Source organism: Pyrgilauda ruficollis, unplaced genomic scaffold, assembly GCF_017590135.1.
Source record: "Pyrgilauda ruficollis isolate IOZ18807 unplaced genomic scaffold, ASM1759013v1 scaffold4, whole genome shotgun sequence".
Taxonomy (NCBI): Eukaryota; Metazoa; Chordata; class Aves; order Passeriformes; family Passeridae; genus Pyrgilauda; species Pyrgilauda ruficollis.
Window position 1 is genome coordinate 8,976,834 of NW_024525489.1, and position 16,542 is coordinate 8,993,375.

At 39.4% G+C, this 16,542-nt stretch overlaps 1 protein-coding gene across 1 annotated transcript in view; it reads right to left on the minus strand.

Moving 5' to 3' along the window:
* Positions 1 to 16,542, minus strand: part of PLB1 (phospholipase B1) — an 86,663-nt gene that overhangs the window by 40,493 nt on the left and 29,628 nt on the right. The window contains exons 18-30 of the mRNA XM_041477094.1: positions 15,851 to 15,913; positions 14,975 to 15,055; positions 13,460 to 13,526; positions 12,723 to 12,781; positions 11,560 to 11,633; positions 10,018 to 10,061; positions 9,087 to 9,195; positions 8,114 to 8,165; positions 6,084 to 6,164; positions 4,498 to 4,563; positions 3,709 to 3,809; positions 1,079 to 1,160; positions 380 to 484 (exon numbers count right to left, since the gene is read on the minus strand). Of these exons, the coding sequence (XP_041333028.1) occupies positions 380 to 484; positions 1,079 to 1,160; positions 3,709 to 3,809; positions 4,498 to 4,563; positions 6,084 to 6,164; positions 8,114 to 8,165; positions 9,087 to 9,195; positions 10,018 to 10,061; positions 11,560 to 11,633; positions 12,723 to 12,781; positions 13,460 to 13,526; positions 14,975 to 15,055; positions 15,851 to 15,913 (984 nt within the window). The remainder of the gene's footprint in view (positions 1 to 379; positions 485 to 1,078; positions 1,161 to 3,708; positions 3,810 to 4,497; positions 4,564 to 6,083; positions 6,165 to 8,113; positions 8,166 to 9,086; positions 9,196 to 10,017; positions 10,062 to 11,559; positions 11,634 to 12,722; positions 12,782 to 13,459; positions 13,527 to 14,974; positions 15,056 to 15,850; positions 15,914 to 16,542) is intronic.

The window sequence follows — 16,542 nt, forward strand, 5'->3', positions numbered from 1 at the left end:
TCTTTATTTCCCCTGAGATTTACACATTACAGTCCTTTGAAACATATGGGTTTTCATACTAAAGGTCATTTACCAAAGTACTGTAAAGGACTTGATGTATAGGGAATGTAGAGCAAGTGCTTCCTGATGAAGATTTTGACCTAAAATATCTACTTCATGCATGTCCAATTGCAGTACCCCAAATCAAGGTCTGTATTCCTGTTGCCCAGTATCTCACATTCTGTAAAAACATTTCATGCAATTTTGGATGGTAACTGAATATAATAATTAATTACTATGTCAGGAAACTGCTAGCGACATTTACAGCTGAAACAATTTTGAAAAGTCAGTGGTATTTCACCAGGATTTAATGCAGATGTGGTTTTCTTGTTAGTTTTACCTGTGTTTTTGGCATTTCTATATTAGTCATAAATGGCTGCATAACCACTGTGAAATCATCCTTCGTGTCATACCTTCCACTCTCCACCAACTGGCGGGTTCTCTCCTAAAGAGTCAAAGAAAAGTTGTCATTGTTCCTTCTTCTGTGTTCACCTCATCAAGCTGAACACCTCACCCAGGGGTTGCCCCTCCCTCCTGCAGAAGGTTTTCAGCTTGTGCCAGGCAGCCAATGCAGCTGCCTTTTTGAGACACCCATCCCGGGCTCCTTTGCAGAGAGGCAGCCTCGGGATGGCTGCCTGACTGACAAGGACTGCCAGCCTGCTCAGGGATTAGGTTTTCTGTCAAAAAGATGTCCTTCCAGAACATCTTCCACCAAAGTGTTTTTGGTTTGGCTGACACACTTGTTCCTGAGTTAACATGCTGTTTGACTTAGCCTGATTTTCAATAACATAACTGATCCAAAAACTGCTGACTCTATGACATACTCTACTTTCTATGGCTCTGTAATAATTATTCTTCTCATCTGTTTTGTTGGTTTAGTGAAATAGAATTGTAAAGATCCTACTTTTTTTTAACCACAACTACAAATACATCATTAGAATGAGTGGAAACTATCCCCCATTTTCAAATTAGCTCATCTGTGGTCCCTTGATCAGCAGAAGGATGTCATCAAACTTCTAACAAATGCAATGTGCCTTACCTGATACCTTCTGTTAAAGTAGATCAACTCCTTTAACTCATTGGAATCATTCTTAGGGTTTATGACACAAGGGCACAGGATCCTGTGGGATAAGAGCATGGCACTGAGATTTGCTCTTCCTTTCCCCCCCTTGCTTCCAAGCTGATAAGCTGCAGGATTAAAGGCTCTGAGAGGAATTTATTTGAAAGACCATTGAATGAGCACACTATGTCTCACCCCTGAGTTTCTTCATAGCCCCAATTCTTAAGCAGAAACACATTTATTAAGGATAAATTAATGAACAGAGTGTGAGAAAAAGTTTCCATGCAACCAAAAACCACACTGTGTGCCCATGGCAAGGTTTCAGCAGCAGGAGTCATCTCTGTGAGGAGAGGCCAGGGCTGCTGGTTCTGGACAGTGCTCCAGCAAACCAACCACAGGGTATGGCTGAGCTGCTCAGCCAAGCTGGAGGTGTCTGTGAAAACCTACCTAAGAACGGGCAGAAAACACCAGAGAGAGAGGAGAGAACGAGAGAAGGAACAGGGAAGAGGTGCTCCATGGCAGAACAGGCATTCCTGGAAAGGACCACAGTCTGTGGATGTGCATGAGTGCAGGACTCATGCTGGAGCACAGGACAAGAGTGAGCAGGAAGGAGTGGCAGAGAGATACCAGATCCAGACCCCAAGCCATGCCTCACTGAAGGGGCTGAGGGTACCCTGTGACAGTAACAAGGGTGGGGGAGAGATGCTTGGAGAAAAATTGAACCTGGGAAGGAGGGAGGACAGGTGCTTTAACTGTTCAACTTCTTTATTTGTTCATTTCCCAATACCAGAATCAGTAATTAAATGTTTATGCTCATGAACAACAAATACAGTTAAGTTCCCCAAATCAGGTCTGTTTTGCCTGCAATGATATTTGGTAGGTGACTTCCCGGTCTTTATCTTGACCCACAAATTTTCTTGCTCACAGTCCTTGTTTTCTCCCCATTGCTGGGATAGGGTGAATGAGCAGCTGTGGGAGTGCTTGGCTGGCACCTGGGGCAAACCCACCCAAAAAACTGTTGACAAATACACTTCAGCAGAACTGTGCAAGCATCCTTCAAGATGGAGTTGCCACAAATTCATTCTAATCAGCTGAGAGAGTCAGAGGTTATAGAGTGTATCACAGCAAGGCTGGTAGAGCACCAAAACAATCACCAGGACTGGTGCAGAATTTTCCATCCTTAGAGAGCCATTCTAACCTGAGACATTTTAAGATTCTGTGAACTCATGTTGGCCACTTTTATCCCTCCCCTGAGGTTTTGATCTTTCTAGCACAAGGGTATTTTTGGGATGTTCCATCTTCCTGGGCATGCCCCATCACTACTTCAGAAATGCAAATGAGAAGAAGGACTCCTTTCAAATATCCTGACAGTGTGACCATAGTAAAGCATCCCTGAGAGAGCTCTTAGAGAAGTACCTCGTATAGAGATGCAGTGGATACATGAGAAATATACACAGATCCCTACTGTGTCTAAACTTGTCTTAATGGAGACCAACTAACAAAAGCTTTTACTTCCACAGCACATGTATATGAGAAGAGTACAAATCTAAATTGTGTTTTCAGAAGTTTCAGAAACATATGTTTGGCAACATTAGTAGACACATCTCTTTAGGTTGTTTGCTACTCTTAGAATAAAAAGAGAAGTCTTTCAAGATCAAGAACCTCTTTCAGGTGATTCTTCTACTCAGTAGAATGGCATTTATTGTCCCACATGGGCTCTGCTTATCACCCTGTAAACTTGGCTTGCTGCCAGAGAGGCAAACGTTAAATTCAGCATGGCACTTTAAATTATGTGGAAAGATTACAGCTACTGTGAGACAATCTAATCTTAAAGGCTTTGCTAACTGTCCTGTCCAATGATTAGCGTCTTGAGATACCTGTGTACACTAGCCAGTAACCTTTGTAAAAATAAATAAATAAAATTTTTAAAAGAACTACAACTGGCTATTGGGAGTACCAGCTTTTCTGAAAACAAGCAACTCCTGCCAGAAGCAACTCCAGGGAACAATGCTGGACCCTATCTGAGTCACCAGAAGTCCACTCAGGGTGCAGGCCTGCCATCTCAGTAGTGGACTAACACTGATCTGGAAAGGATTGTTGAGCCATAAAGCAACAGGTGGCACAATGAAGCATCCAAAACATCTACTTGAGACACTAAGTTGAGATAAAACTAATAATCAGCAATGAGATTACAGAGACTGAAAATTGCAGAAGCAAGAGGGAGAGTTTCAAGAGTTTCTTTACTCTGAGAAAAGTAAATCTGTAAATACAACCAGAAAACCTTGTGTCTTAGTGTCTTGTCTATTTTCACTAAAGAATGCCCAGCTGAGCTTTCTCTGCTCTGGCTTGAAGTCACTTGCAGGTAAGTGTGGAGTCAAAAGTGGCACCTTCATAAGAAGCAATAACAGCAGGGCTCAGATACAGAGGCAGCAACAGATACAGCATCTTCTAAATGCTGTGTTGAAACCAAAATGTAGGGACATGCACAGAGAAAGATTTTTGGTAGTCTGAAATACTAGATCCTTTTCCCTTTAAGAAAAAACTTCCTATGGAGACGTTTCAGCCACTGTGAACAACAATGAGAGCTGTAACATAAATCATCTGCAAACCTCATAAGCAGTTTTGGGCAGTTATTGTTTTTCGATTGATGCAGCTCCCGGAGCCTCACTATGTAAAGCATCGTCACCAGGTTCACATATGCCCGTGGAACCTGCCAAGAGAACAAACTAATCCTTAGCAAACTCCTGGAGCACAGGGTGCTGGTTTTGTCCCTGCACAGCCAGAGCAGACCCTGGTAGCAGCCTGCTGATTCAAGCATTGTGTATTATTTATATCAGAGGTGTTCAAAGTACTTTCTCAATAATTAATTCCCCACACAAGCAATACTAAATTACAGCCCCTGCCTACACTGCCTAGTTCTATTCTAAATGTTGGTAGCTGGTCACTTGAAAATGATGGCTTCAAAAAGGTCCAAACAAGTTGTTATAGGTCTCAGCACGACCCAGACACCTGCTATCTCTTTAAGTATTCTTATCATTCTTCATATTGAATATCAGAATCTCTCTCTTAATGAGCACAAAAATATACTTATTTGCAGTTTAAAGAACAAGCAAAGCATTTTCCAGTCAGTTAATAATGTTTGCTCCACATTGTTATGTTTTTTGATATTATTTGTCCACAGCACATCAGCTAGAACTAAGAACATCCTTATTCCCTTGGTAAAAAGCTTCACCAGCCCTTTTTGCCTTTCACAAAGATTTTCCTGTGAGCAAACACCTCTGGATACAGTAGTACTCTGCAGATGAAAGCAAGGAAATAAATCGTTAATCAATAATCAGTGACTGCTTTGAAAACAGAACAAAATCCCTGCTCCCACATACTAGAAAAGTTTGCTTTACCTCTTTGTGAAGTATGTCCAAAGCTATTTGTATATTGTAGGTGTAGTTTTCAGGAGAATAGTGTACCTGTTAAAACAAGATGGTTGAATTTTATTATTAGTTTACTCAGGCAGGGACAAGAATGACTAGCCGAAGTCTCTCACGGTAGTGTTTATGTTTCTAACTCTTGGGTCAAAGGTAACAGAATCATAGGCAAAATGGTCCTGTCTCTGCTTTTCTTCCTTCCCATCACAGCCATCTCACTGGCAAGAAAAGATCCAGCAGCCATTGGATACCAGTGAGGGTGAAAATTCACAGGGTATTATAAGACATCACAACATCCTCAATTCCTAGGCTTGCTTGGGCTGGTCTTAAAAGCACAACTAACAACTCATTAACAGGGGCCAGATATGGGAGAGAATATGAGTTTGTGTAAAAGTAAGTTTATTTCTGCTGCATGGAATATTAGAACATGTCTCCCATATGCTCCTTGCCTGCCACAAATAATAACTGGCAAAACTTACGTATTTAGCTGGGAATGAAATCACTTCATATACTTGTCTTTCAGTGCCAACGTTTCCTTGTTCCATTTTAGTGGTTTAAACACTCTAATTTTATTGTCTCAAGTAATCCAACACTTATTTTTTCACTTGTGGGACTACAACAGCCACATAAACTTTCTTACGAGAAATGCCTGTCTTATTTTCAGCCTTTTTTCTCTCTCATTTAATTTCATGCAGAAGCTGATTGAGAGCCCCACTTGCCTACTCTATAGAAGCAGACAGCTCAGATCCCTTATTCATTTCCTAAGGCACAGCTCACCAAGAGTGCTGTGGTTGGCACTATTTGTACTTGTGCCACACAAAGATGACTGTGATCTTGGATGCACAAGCTGCACACACTCTCTTTGCCACCCACCCCAGTCACGTGAACAGGCACTTTGTGTTTGGGTTGACAGCAGAAGGTAGGAATGGTTAATTTGCTCCTTCCTTGATTTATAACCATCTTACTGTGCTGCTTTGCTGTTCTTCCTGATCCAAAATTAATCATGAAGGATGACAAGTATGTGCTCAACAGCCTGTGAGTAGGTAACCCTCATCACTAAGTGAGGAGTCTGCCACAGCCTCTCACCTCCTCTACAATCATACATACCAAAGGCCAGATACTGTACGCATGCTATATATACATAATATATACTACATTACATATAATTGAATTAGCATGAGCTAGTGCTTAGAACTTTTCCCACAGCACTGAAAATATTGAGAGTATCAAGTAAGACTAAGGAGTGTGACAATGCAAAGAGGAGTAAAAACACTTGGTATTTTATCTACGGGAGGTAAAGGGACTGTGCAACAAAAGTTATCCTAGCTGGCAGCAAAACAAAGTCACAACAATTATGTAATTTACAGGTGTTCTAAAGGTATCTCTAACATTATTGAAACATGCTGAGCAACATGAAGGTCTCAGTGCAGTTACATTCCAGAGCTGCACAGTTAAGATGTATGTTATTTTGCTCTCACCCACTGAGTTCCTCCCTCTTACCCCCTGCAATGCATAAAGACCCTGTGGATTGACTGGCCCAGTTCATGCTGCAGGGAACTTACTGGATTCTCGCAGATTTTGCAGAGGTCATTTCCTCCTATGAAAAGTGTTATGAGCTTCCAGTCATTCTGGAAATCTATTCTCTGCACAGAGAAGGAGATGGAATAGAAGTTTTTAATTAAAAAAAGGAGAGAGATGCCAGCAACATACTAAATACAAATTTCCCATTTCTCAGAGTACGTGGCTATCATTCCCTAGGCATCCACAACAAAAACAAGTTTGTAGTCATGACTGAAGATGTAGAAACTGCTGTGATCTAAACCAGAATTACAATATCAATGGCATCATGGAAAACTATTTGCTTCAGGAAAATATTGCTCAAAATCTATCTGTATGCTTTTCTCAGTAATATCTTGTGCATACAGAGTGACTCTTCTGCAGTCCTAGAAATACATCTTCATAGCAAAAATTATGGTATGTGTTTTACTGTGTGATCAATAATGCAGCTATCCTGCTGGTAAACCCTGGGGGACAATATATTTCAGACTTGCTGTGAGACAAACTGCAAAGAACAGTGGGGCAATATTAACTCTATCTAAGAATAATGATAAAATATTGCAGCACTTTTTGTTTCTGTAAGGATTTTGCAAAGGGATAGCTAGCTAAATCGAGGTCATTATGCTACAGTAAATAAACACCTTCCTAGCTTTGAGCAAAGGTTCGGATATGCTTAGTAGCATGTTGAGGATGTTGTGCTCAATATTCTAATGCTTTAATTTCAGTGCAAAACACAAGCAAGAAAAGCACCAACTGTGCATCAGCCTCCAGTGGTTTAAAAACACCTTTCTTCAAAGGCTAGAGGCAATATATCCCTGCTAGTAAACACACTGTTCAGTAGTTTGGTCTCAAAATGTAAAAAAAATTCAAAAATAAGGAGAAACTTCCTCCTGCACTCAACAAGTGCTTTAAAAAGTGGGGGTAAAAATGATCTCTTAAATCAGAGATATATGACCTCTACTATGAGATCATATATCTACTGCTGCATGCTTTCTATTCAGAAGGAACTTCACGAGTTATAGAAAAACATTTATTACCTAAATAAAAGATATTTCCATAAAATTCTGTTAGCTTTCTCAGGCCAATAAATTTGGCAGAGTAGGGTTTAGAAACTTTGAATGAAAACCACACAACCATTCATTGTAAGTTGCTGCTCCTAATCTCATTTCAGACGCATCCATCAGATGGAAATCTTGTTTACAAGAAAGTGAACAAAGAAGGAAGGTACTGCAAATATTTTTGCCAATATGTACACACCAGAGTATTTACACTAAACATGCACACAGATAACTTGAAGGCTTTTTGGCTGCTTTTCAGCTGAGCCATTGGAAAACCAAACTATTATAGTGTAACTTAGGTCACTGATTGCATAGCATATTTGTCAAATTACAAATAGCAAACATTCAAAGCACGAGCTGAGGTGAGAAATATGTAAGCAATCCTCAACCTAATGTGTATTTTACAGACCATTAATCAAATAATTCATAACAATAAATGTGTAAGTCAAAAATCAGCTGATGACTAGATGAAAGAAGGGACTAATTTATTTTTTTAGAAAACAAGTCCCTTCCTCACTTCATGTTCACTCCACACAATTTGCTACTTGAAAAGCTTGCCCTCAGCATCCTAGCATGTATCATTTTTGCTGGAAAAACCACCTGCTTACAAGATAACTAATAGCACCACAGCAAAATCCTCACAGAGAAAGGGTTCTGTTATCTTAAAGGGTGACACAGGTTGGAAGCAGAAGCAACAGTACTGCATTTATAGCCACTTGCAGTAAAAATGATGAAAAGATTACAATTGCTTGGGTTTGACAGTAGCTATCATATGGTGGTACAAATTCATTTAAGATTAAGCTATAGATTATTTTGTACTGAACTCACGCTCTGTACTGGGAAGTTTTATGCTGTACCCTGCTGTACCTACAACTTTAAAGTTTGGCATTCACTGTTGAGATCTGCTTTTGGTCTGTTAGAAACTAATGATGCTCTGTCACTTCATTCTAAAGATATTCATGACATGTTGAACTCACAGTATCATTCTTCATGCGGTCCACCAGTTTCCTAACCTGTTCAGGAACATCCCTAAAAATAAAAGAAAAATAAAACCATAAAATACATTAATAAAAATTTAAAGAAAGAATCCTACACAGGTAACAAAGCAAAGAGGAAAGCTGACATGAATGGACATCAAAAACCAAAAAACCCCAAAGAAAGTCCAATTTTCATTGAATGTAATATATGATATCGCCAACAAAGGCTATGTTTTGAGACAGTGATGGAAAAAGAAAAAAGAGAAAATAATTAGCATCCAACAGGCACTGGGCTACTTTGCAAATGCTGCATAGTTTCTCTTTTAACAACTATAAAGAAAATGCACTTTTCTCTTCCCACCATCAGACAGATGCTATCAATAGACATGGCTCTGAAGCGTCTGTGCTCATACCAGTGTTATTATCCAGCTCCAAGGCACTGAAGTAGGTCTTATAAGAACAGCTACCAGTGGAAAAAAAAGTAGGATATGAATTGCACTGAAGAGGGTGCACAGTTATCTCTAGATAATTCCCGGCTCTGGCAGACCAGGAATTAAACAGCCCACAACTTTCTCAATCTCTACACAAACTCTTGGTCCTGATGACAAGAGGGTTTGAATATATCTCCTAAAAAGTAGAGATATCTTTTGTCTGATTCACAACAGGACAGCTTTCTGAGTAGTGCCTGTAAAATGCTGTGGCTTTCTTGGCTGAAAATGTCAGAGAAACTATCGCTTTTGTTGCTAATTTATTTGCAGTTTTTCTAATCATTGTCAAAGTCCTCATCACATTTCTTTGCCTTCATGCTACAGTTAGGATAAAAAATATTTGCCTATTAGACTTACTGTGCTCCTGCCAAAGTCCAGGGTTTGGGCAGGAGCACACTAAGTCTAATAGGCAAATATTTTTTATTCACAAGGAATTTTATAGAAAAAAATAAAATTCCTATTAAAATGAAATGTTTTCCTCTTACTCTGCATGAGCTCCAGCCACAGCTTGGTTTAACGAAGCATTGTGTGAATTCTGTGTTCCAGTGCCAATGGAATACCCTACCAAGGATGGGTTGAACTCACGAAGAATATCTGCGGAAAGAGACAGCACCCTGAAATATTGTTTCCTGCAGCAGGTAACAAATGAGGCAATAAAGGTTAGACTTTAGTAAAAGACCATTAAAAGTTTTAGGCGATAGCTATTAAAGGTTCATTTTTTTAAAGTATAATAAACATGGAGATTCATCACCATACAACCATTTCCCTACCCTCAAGATCTGAATTTCATGAATTCAGATATGTCATGACCTAACACAACCATCTTGGCTAGCAATGCCTTTTTGCCTGGTAAGCAAGGCTGGGTAATCATATACTCAGGCAGGAGAATCTCATGTCATCATGCTCTAACTGCAGACAGGTTGGGATCAGATCCTTTAGCCTGATGGCCCCAGATGTATTAGCCCCAAAGACCCCAGATTCCCTTCTAGATCTTAGGTTACAAACCAGCCTTACAAACACCTCAGATCTAAAATGTCCTGACCTTTAAAAAGCATGTAAAATCTGATCTTGTAATGTGATTCTGCCCCTGCCTAAAACAACTTTCCCATATAGTCAAAATAGTTTCTTTAGGCTATGAGTTAAGACCTTTGATTCATCTGGAACCAAACACATTTTAGACAGAACTATAACCAACAGAAAATACTGAAACAACCAAAACCTAGGAATTACAAAACACATAGTTAAGTCATGCACAGCATATTACAGCCTGGTTGTTAAGCAACTTTTACTCAGCAGTGGACATTAAACACAAAGGGATTGCTTGTGTCACACTACAAATTTTAACCTTTTTCTCCTGTCTCCTTTTATAATAGCAGGCACCACATATTTATCAAATCTACATGAAAAGCCACTTACTTGGTAGTGTCGTAACTGTGCTTATGTTTTCATTTCCTCCAACACTGTTAAGAAGAAAGAACAGGAAAAAAGTGTTGGTAAGGTACGATGGACTCGGCAAGGCAATGGACAAGGTAGGAGAGTGCCCCCTTTTGGGGTTACCGCACAGGCACAGAGCACGCTGCTGGCCGTGCTGAGCCCAGCCACGCTCTGGGTGCCTGTCCCAGGGGGCACACATCGGAGACACTCAGCTCCAGCAGAACAATCATATTAGAAGCCCTGTACAGCAGCTGTCCTTTCAGCTCCTTCACGTGTTTTGGCATATGTTTAAACCCAGCTGAAATTAGATTTTCTTTTCAAGGCTGCCACCTTTGCTACAGTTGTATCTATATTAAAATATTTATAGCTTCCATTTTTAGTTAACAAATCTAACCAAAACAGAAAGTTCTAAAAGCATATATTTCAGAGTGATAAGTAAAATCAATACCTTTGCCTTCCTCACACTCACATTTCACTCAACTGGAAGAATACTCCTAGACCGGTGAAATGCATCATTATGTCTGTGTGCTCTTTATTCTCCTTCATGCTGAAAAAATACTAGCATACTTGTTGCAAAAAAAATCTCAACGGATTACTATTAAAGATCAAAATACAAAATGTTTGACTTAGAACACCTCCATAGTGTCCCTTTAATCTGGAACAGATTTGAAGTGCAAATGGAGGTGCTTGAAGCCAAGCTGGATGGTGGCACCATGGTCTAGTGAAAAGTGAACACCCTGGTCTAGTGAAAAGTGTCCCTACACATGGCATGGGGGTTGGAACCAGATAATCTTTAAGGCACCTTCCAATCCAGGCCATCCTATGATTCTCCGAAGGTGTTTAAACTTCTTCTAAAGTTGCAGTGACTTAGATTGGTAAAAAATTATTAACAGAAGATCAGTCTGACAAGTTGGTGTTAAATTATACAGTTGCAGATTCACTAGTGAGCGTGACTGCCTTTCTCCAGAGTCTTTTTGATGTGTCTAGCAACATGCTGCATATGTAAAAGTCTGTATTGACTCATAATTGATAAACTGTTCTTCATGACGTAAGCAATACTAGGAAAGGATCAAGGAAAGAGATACTGCATATAACAGCAGAAAATATTTTTTGTAGACTACATTTTAAATGAGACACATGGGTGATGTGGGCCACACTGGGCAAGAGCAGACAGGGTACAGAAAGAGCAGGGACAGAAATGCAGAATGGGTAAGTGATGCAATGGCAATGGAGTTTAGAAGACCCCGTTCCAGGGTCTTCTACAACCGTGAGATTGAAAAAGGACTTCTTAACAAGGACCCCACTTTTCTGTGTACCCAGGTCTGTTCCACCCATGCTACATTGTACTCTAGATAACCACTAGTTGGAGTATTTTCTTTATCATGAGTAATAGTCCAGCCATGTGCTGTCATGCAAAATGATCCAGTTTCCACAAGCCTTCATTTGCTACAAAAAACAACTATATTGATCAAAACTGAAGAAAATGGATTCCCTCCCACTGAGGGGAAAATTTCTGGGACTCACCTCCAAGAAAGACCTCGGTACTGAGTCAGGACATCCAGAACATCATGGGGTCTGGATCCTGCCCCATTAGCTGCCTGGAGGAAGAAAAAGAGTTCACCTTCAGAAAATAAGCATTGCTACAGTAACTAGTTCTTTGACTGATCCTAGTGAGAATAATTTAAAAGCACATTAATGAAGCAAGCTATGTCATCTTCCCAAAATAGAACAGATTCCTGTTCTCAAGAAGTTCAAAGGCTGAAGGTATTTTAACTCCACTCCAGTGAACTACTCTCTCCTATCAACTTCATGATTAGATCAAGTGGGGGAAAATTACTTGAGAATGTTCAAAATATTCATATTACTCTAAATTTACATAAGGAATAAATATGACAGTAGTGGTTCTGAATTAATAATTTATATAATGTTGCTCACATTAAAAAGTTGTACAGTGATTTTATGTCTTTCCCAATTCCTCCAAGGAAAAAGACTACAAAGATTAAATGTGAAAATTAGCACAGAACATGTAGGAAACATGAATTATTATATGAGCAGTAAAGCAGTCACCACTGATTGGAGAATCACAACCAGACAAGGGGTAATGAGCTTACATAGTGCAAGGAATAGTGTTAAAATAAAAAAAATCTTAAGGCAAGTTCCACTTGACACACCTGATGTTCTATTGCAATTTTAATCATGTATTTAGTTAGTATGAATCACTATGGCTTTATTTGCTTTGGTATTATCATATATATACTGTTCATAATATACAGAGACACAGTTATACACAATCAGATACACAACTTTTTGTTCTTCAAGCAGCTCACTAATAGCTTTCAGGGCCAATACCTTGGGAGCTGCCAAAAATTGAAAGAAATTGTAAAGAAAAGCAATCGTTGCAAGTCCATTACTGCAGAATAGTTCTGCTGCTACACAATCTAATCTTATATTTCTTCCTTGTGTGGCACTCTTGTGGACTCCAAATGGGAACTGTGCACTCAGATTAGACTCATGATCTGATTATCAATCAGCCAAGGCGGAGTATGGAAAAAAAAATGTGAAAAACGTGTTTAGCTCAAGGCGGCATAACTGTATGTATACAATTTCCCAGATTAAAAAATCAGAAATTTCATTGCAAGTTTTTCATTGCTAACTTTATCAATGGCTATCTAGTGATCTTTACTTACTGTGAGTGAATCTCCTAGGGCAGCAATCACCCGAATATCTGCCGGTTTCAAATTATGAACTAAAAAAATAAACAAAACCAAAGGTAGTGTAAGGGAAAGAACAAAAGAAAACTACAAATTGTGATGGTTATTAAAATTTTTCCTCAGAATAAGCATAATAAATTGCAAAGACAGAATTTTTAATATCCATGACAGCATCAGTTGAGAATGACAGAGACTGATAGGCATCAAATCACAAATTATTCTTGGTACGATAGCTGGGCAGTAGCTACGTGACAAAGGAGGCAGCAGGATTCCAGTCTTGCATTTGTTCTTCCTCAAATTTCATTTAACTGGTGAAAATGACTGAAAAGCAGGCACAGCTCTGGTGCCAGCACAGATTCTGAGGAATGACAAAACCTACCCAAGCAACTCCATATGGGTTTTTGCATTAACAAGAGCCCCCTACAGTTTCTTTTCCCCTGGAAATGAAGGACCTGACTGCCTCCTATCTTTTCCATTGTCACTTCTTTGTTTGTACATGGAAGATGCAGCTGCATAAACTTTCATCACCTTTGAGGTAGTGAACTCATATCTTCCTGTACAACCACTCACGTTGTTCCAAAAAGACTCTTAAAAACCACAGTCAACAAAGTGTACTTCTGCAAAGAAAAGAGTACTTCTCCTGAATAAACCAAAGTCTGTTCTCCTTCTGTCATCAAATGAAGTAGCTCTGACAAAAAGGCATAGTACTATACCTGAAACTGGAACTGCATCAGAGGGAACCCGGTCAGGACAGGGCATGTTTGTTCCATAGCTCCTCTCCTGCAAAGACAGGGCAAAACTTCACATCAGTCTCACTCTACTCTGGTCATGCTAAACTATTTACGTCTCAGAGCATTAGATTAATGGAATCCCCAGGTACTTTGTGTACAACTACCCGGCTCAGCCTGCCCTCAGTCTATGCCTTTTGGAGGCAGACACAAACTCAGCCTGCTCAGAAGTTGTACAGCCTTACAAGTGCAGCACAACTCTTGCCTACCAGTGGGGCCAGTTGTTTTGGACTCTGAGCCATGTTGTGCTCAGCTATGCAACATTTGGTGTGCCCATATCCTGAACATCTTTGCAAGAAACTGTTTGAAGGTCCTGTTTGAAATATCCTAGCACAAAACCATACCTTGTCAGCAGGCCACGAGCCTGCCTTCTGCATATGCAGTCCTGTATGTGCAGCCAAGGGTTTGCCCTCCTGGCTCTTTTGGGTTGCAGCCTACCGACAGAAATATCCCCAAAATCTACTGTTAGTAAAGGGCTGACCATCAATATACCAGAGCAAAGCACTCAAAGATGTGCTTTGGCTCCAAATCTCTCTGCAGTATTCCTTCAGTAGGATAACTTGCCTAAGTAAAAGATACTTGTATGTCTTGTCCCATTTTTCTGGATGGGGTTTTAAACTTTTAATTAAAAAATGCAACAAACAGCCACAAACATAACATAACATTGCTCCTTACATCCTCAACACCTCCTACACTACAGCTATTTCCAAAAATCAAGGTGGTAGGTACCATTGCCTCATGTCAAGGTCTGTACACTCCAGGTAACCAACAAAACAGATGGCACTATATTAAAATGTGAGCAGAAATGCATCTCACAACTCCAGTTACAAACAGGCCATTTTGTCTAGATGGTCTAGGCATTGTGTTCTGAGGCATGAAAATGAACATTATCAACTCACTCTGTTCCTGCTTGGGAACACCAAGTTCTTCTCAAAATCAGAGTACTCTGACTTAAAAAACACAATCATGGGTCTTCTTCTCCACACATCTAGTCTGAAACTATCTCACCAAAAAAAAATAAAAATCCATATTCTTGTTTTATTATGGCAATAAACAAGACTAAATCAGACCCACACAGTAGTTGGATCTAATCTAGTTTCTTCCATAGTAAGACTAAATAGCCCCATTTTCACTTTCTTCTTATCCCAGGGAAAATAACATTTTTATCCAGATATTTAACATAGGCTCTTACAATTGAAGGAAAGACTCACTTTAGGCTAGCTGAACACACCTATCTTACTCACACTCTACAGAACTCACCAAGGAGAGAATGTGCTATTAAACATCTGACTATTTAGTCCAGCACAGAAGTAAAAAGCTGGAGTTCTGCATTTAGTTTTCCCAGGTAGCATTGCTTATTTAGGCTACAACATGCTCTTACCCAGCTGCCCCACTCCCTGGAACACACCCAGTCCATTGATGCAAACAGTCCTGCTATACCTGAGGTGTTTCTTTGTGGTTTGATGGCCTCAGGGAAGAGGAGTAGTTACTATTTCTGTATGTAAACAAGTATGGATTTTCCTGCAGAGTGAAGAGAGTATGTTTACCAACGCTGGTGGAAACACATCAACTGACATTAAAGTCTTCTGGCTACATTTTCTGAGAGAAAAAATCTTTACAGTATTAATTTCTGAATGAACATTGCATCAATGAAGTAAACCAGGTTAGACTTGAAAGTTAAGCCCTGGTCTGAAGCCCTGTCCTAGGTATGCTCTAGGCACAGCACCACCTCCTGCCTTAAACATCAAACAAAACATAAAATTCTACATCTTTGATATTTTAATTGCTGTTCAGAATCTTTTGGATGCCAGTAATATTTTATCACTACCAAATTATTGAAGTCAGAGCTTAAATGCAAAAGCATACAAGAACCTGTTCTTTGAACATGAGATGCTCCAATCCTGACTACTGACATCTCCAGGGACTAAATGAATAAAACGTGGCAACAGAGGCAAATCACAGAAAATCTAGATTATATAAAATATATGGATTCAATTTTATTGGTGACACAAATTTGAATATTGATAATGCACCTCATACCTGCAATTAATAAATTCAGATTAGCTAGATATATTTTTGGACAAAAAAAAAAAAATTGACAGAAATTATTTAACTAAATTTTGTCAAAAGTTCTTTTTGTCAGAGCTTCATCTATAGAAAATAAAGACTCTGTGTCAATGAACTTTAGGAACACAGCACAGTAACTTGGGCAAACACACATTCCCAAAAACTTCAGAAAACAACAACAGTATTTGAAAACTTGGAAATTCTGCAAAGAACAAATAAAATCACAGAATAACAAGGAAGCCGCTTTACCTGAGATGGACACTGGACAATTTTTGTGGCACCATAAGACTGCTTCTGTCCAGCTGGCTGCATCTGGAAAGGGAGAGAACAGAGGAATTGTACACATGCTGTGTGTGGGAGGGAAGGGAGAGGAGCAGCAATGCAAAGGCTCTAGTGCCTGAAGTTTTCCATCAGGATCATAAACATATATCTAAATATATGTATTTAAAAATATCTTTTGCTTATGATAAATATTTATCTATGCATAATATACCACATGTATACCTACAAAAGCAAGGAACTGAAAACAAGTCCTCTCACGTGAGCAGACTGTCTTCCCATCATGACTAAAACTTTCATCCAAACATTAATTTGGCTTTTAAGAATGCTGACTCTGTAAGTGTCAGTTGTTTATCCTACAGTAAGAATTTAGTGCAATACAACATCCTACCTTTCAGAACTGTTTCATTATCTACACTCTCACACATGCTAGGCAACACCAAAAGGAGCTTTCCTACTCCATACAGAGACTTAATAACACTTATGTTTGTTGGCCTTCTTGAAACAAGATGGAGAGGGGATTATTGTAACAAAAAAATATGAAATTATTCAGAAAATAGTGGCAGCACAAAGGGGCAAATACCAAAAATAATCACTTCACCTGTTCAGGCAGCTTGCTGAGTGCTAATTAAATTGCAATCACACACAGAGGAATTGGCTGT